Source organism: Gobio gobio (genome assembly GCF_949357685.1).
Source record: "Gobio gobio genome assembly, chromosome: 20".
Lineage (NCBI taxonomy): Eukaryota > Metazoa > Chordata > Actinopteri > Cypriniformes > Gobionidae > Gobio > Gobio gobio.
The window spans coordinates 583,652-586,977 of NC_137113.1; the positions used below are offsets into that span (position 1 = coordinate 583,652).

The window sequence follows — 3,326 nt, forward strand, 5'->3', positions numbered from 1 at the left end:
GCCCAGGCTTTCTAGGGACTACGGAGGCGCCCGCTAAAAAGCGCTGGCGCTCCGGGAAGCTATTCTGTATATGAATGTAGTTTTTATTATTATCCCTAACGTAGCCTTCTCTCATGTAGTGTCGTCCGGCCAAGGCCCGCCCCCTTCTCTGCGTTCTGGGGCTTTTTCACTAGTAACGCAGGTTGGTGCTAGTGCAGAATTGATAGCGACCATGGATGCTCGGGCAGCTAGCTTAGTTTGCTACCAGACGATAGGCCTCACTAAGCCTCCCTGAAGGCTCGCTATCAGGCCCTAAAGGCTTGCTATCAGGGAGTAGGCCTCACAAGGCTTCCCTGAGGGTGAGTTCCTGAGTCAGGATGCTCAGGTAGCTAGCAAAGCTTGCTATCAGGTAGTAGGCCTCTCCAGGTCTCCCTAAAAGGCCTGCCATCAGGTAGTAGGCCTCACTAGGCCTCCCTAGGGGTGAGTTCCCGAGTCAAGATGCTCAGGTAGCTAGCATGGCGTGCTATCAGGTAGTAGGCCTCACTAGGGCTCCCTGAGGGTGACTTCCCGAGTCAGGATACTCGGCTAGCTGGTGTAGCTTGACTTTCGGGGTAGGCCTTCACTAGGCCTCCCTGAGAAAACGATTTTCTGTTTTCCAGCTACTTTGACAGTTGGCTTCAGCTGCTATCAGGTAGTAGGCATCACCAGGCCTCCCTCTAGACGAGTTTCTGAGTTTGGTTTCTCAGGCATTTTTGGCATGTACTCCTATCATATAATGGGCCTCACTAAGCCTCCCTAAGGGTTTTTTTGTTCTCAGTTCGGGAATTGTGAACTGGCATGACGCTGACAGCTAGTGATGACCTGCTATCAGTGATCTGGCCCTTAGTCGGCAGCATCTGTGTAAGGTCTACCCTAGCGCGACTGGTGTCGCTTCTGCTACTTGGTCCCCAAGTGAGGGCATTTCAGCCTGCAACCTGGTTTACCTACCGGGCAGCCCCCTTTAAGCTCCCCTCTTTTCGGAGGGTCGTATGTGAGCCCGAAGCTGCCTGGGCCTGATCAGGTGGTTGTAGGCCCCTAGTGAGGCCTCCCAATTAGATCAGCTTGTAGGCCAGTCTGGCCTCCTGAGTGTTTCTAGTTGATAATAGCTCAGTAGATCCTAGGATCAAGCAGATTAACTCCCCTCGCTGGCAAGGGTGAAAAGCGCTATGCTGAGTACCACTCTCCGGGATGCCCGTCTCTAAGATCCGGTCTGAGGAGGACACTGCCAATCTGCAGTACCTTGGGCTGGATGCCTCTCCAGGAGGCGAGTGTACAGAGGCTCTGTTCTCGAACAGACAAGGATGGCCTGGCCGAAGTGCCCTTTGGAAAAGGCACCAAGCTAGGCCTCCTTGGTGGCGTTAGTGGCTTGATGGGGCGCCCTAGGGCCCCCTAGCCACATTCCCTTAAAGGAGCCCCCTTCCTTTGAGCGGCCTGGGTAGGACTTCTCTATGTGTTCGAAGCTTCCTGCTCAGGTTTATAGCTTGGGCTATGACCGTAGGGAATGCTGTCACTGACAGCCTTGTGTGACCAGAGGGGGAGTGGTTCAGGCATTTCAATGGAATTTGCTTGTCCTGACAGTTGTCACTGCCAGTGGGCATGCACTTCCCTCGACATGGCGGCGTGGGTATATCGTTCCCTGTAGCGTCAGCTGACGCAGCGCAAGTTCCCTTTCGAAAGGGAACGTCTCAGGTTACGTATGTAACCATGGTTCCCTGAGAACAGGGAACGAGACGCTGCGTTGCTTTGCCATGACTCAGGGTTTGTCTGCCAAACAGTCCCTGAAGACGAAGGGCGGTGTCATGTTGGCAAGGCGCCCTTATATACTTCCTGGTCGCACCTTGATGACATCATAGGCTGTCGCCGGTCAATAGGATTGACTTGATTCGATTGTGATCCAGACACCTGTCACGCTGGAGGCGTTCCCCGTAGCATCAGCTGACACAGCGTCTCGTTCCCTGTTCTCAGGGAACCATGGTTACATACGTAACCTGAGACGTATTGTGTGATAAAAATGTATATATATATATATTTTTTAATTATTATTATATTCAATGGGAAAAATGGGTCATAATTATAAATCATAAAATTATCTCAAATATGTCACTCAGAGTGGCGTCAGATTCACTCCTCTACTGACTTACTGGCAAAAACAATCTTGGCCTCATATTTCGGGACGCCCTTGACAGCATACGCCCACTTACGAGCCAGTTTACAGGCCGTCTCTCCGCCCTCCACACCTGAAACACACACACACACACACACACACACTCATTAGACACAGTGAGTTCCTCAGCGCTCGAGGCGAGACTCGTCTGGTGTGTTCAGACCTGTGTTCATGGGCAGCACTTTGTCGTATCCGAACAGGCGGGTGATGTACTGCTCGTACGCCCCCAGCACGTCGTTGTAGAAGGCTCTGGACGTGAGCGTGAGTCTGGAGGCCTGAGCGGTCAGCGCGCCGATGATCTTCGGGTGGCAGTGACCCTGGTTCACGGCGCTGAATGCACTCAAGAAGTCAAAGTACCGCCGGCCCTCCACGTCCCACATGTGAACTCCTGCAACAGCACAGATTCAGCTCAGCTCTCTGAGGGAACACTTACTAATAGCATCATAATAATAATAATTCAGTAAATATATATACATATGTGTGTATATGGGCTGGTACTAACACATTTAATAACAGATTTAACACACCTGCCCTGCAGTTTTCCAGTTTATCACTGTATTGTATAAAGCGCTGTAGAAGTAAAGCTGACTGGACGAGTATCGACTGCAGTATCACACAAGTGCTGTTTTATGAATACAAAACCCATTTCACCCGAAAAATAAGTTTATGTGTAATAAATTACTTAAGCTTTGTGTCTATTTGATGCTACAGCATTGAAAAGCATGAAATGGCTCATAACTCCTAAACCGTTAGGCATAGGCTCAAGTGTCTTATACACTCACCTAAAGAATTATTAGGAACACCTTTTCAATTTCTCATTAATGCAATTATCTAATCAACCAATCACATGGCAGTTGCTTCAATGCATTAAGGGGTTTGGTCCTGGTCAAGACAATCTCCTGAACTCCACACTGAATGTCAGAATGGGAAAGAAAGGAGATTTAAGCAATTTTGAGCGTGGCATGGTTGTTGGTCCCAGACGGGCCGGTCTGAGTATTTCACAATCTGCTCAGTTACTGGGATTTTCACGCACAACCATTTCTATGGTTTACAAAGAATGGTGTGAAAAGGGAAAAACATCCAGTATGCGGCAGTCCTGTGGGAGAAAATGCCTTGTTGATGTTAGAGGTCAGAGGAGAATGGG

At 49.7% G+C, this 3,326-nt stretch overlaps 1 protein-coding gene across 1 annotated transcript in view; it reads right to left on the minus strand.

Moving 5' to 3' along the window:
- The window catches only part of LOC307143836 (ornithine aminotransferase, mitochondrial-like), a 24,098-nt gene extending 21,611 nt beyond the window's left edge, over positions 1-2,487 (minus strand). Inside the window, exons 1-2 of the mRNA XM_079845606.1 lie at positions 2,346-2,487; positions 2,160-2,255 (exon numbers count right to left, since the gene is read on the minus strand). Coding sequence (XP_079701732.1) covers positions 2,160-2,255; positions 2,346-2,355 — 106 coding nt within the window. The 5' untranslated portion in view covers positions 2,356-2,487. The remainder of the gene's footprint in view (positions 1-2,159; positions 2,256-2,345) is intronic.
- Between the last annotated feature and the right edge of the window lie 839 nt (positions 2,488-3,326).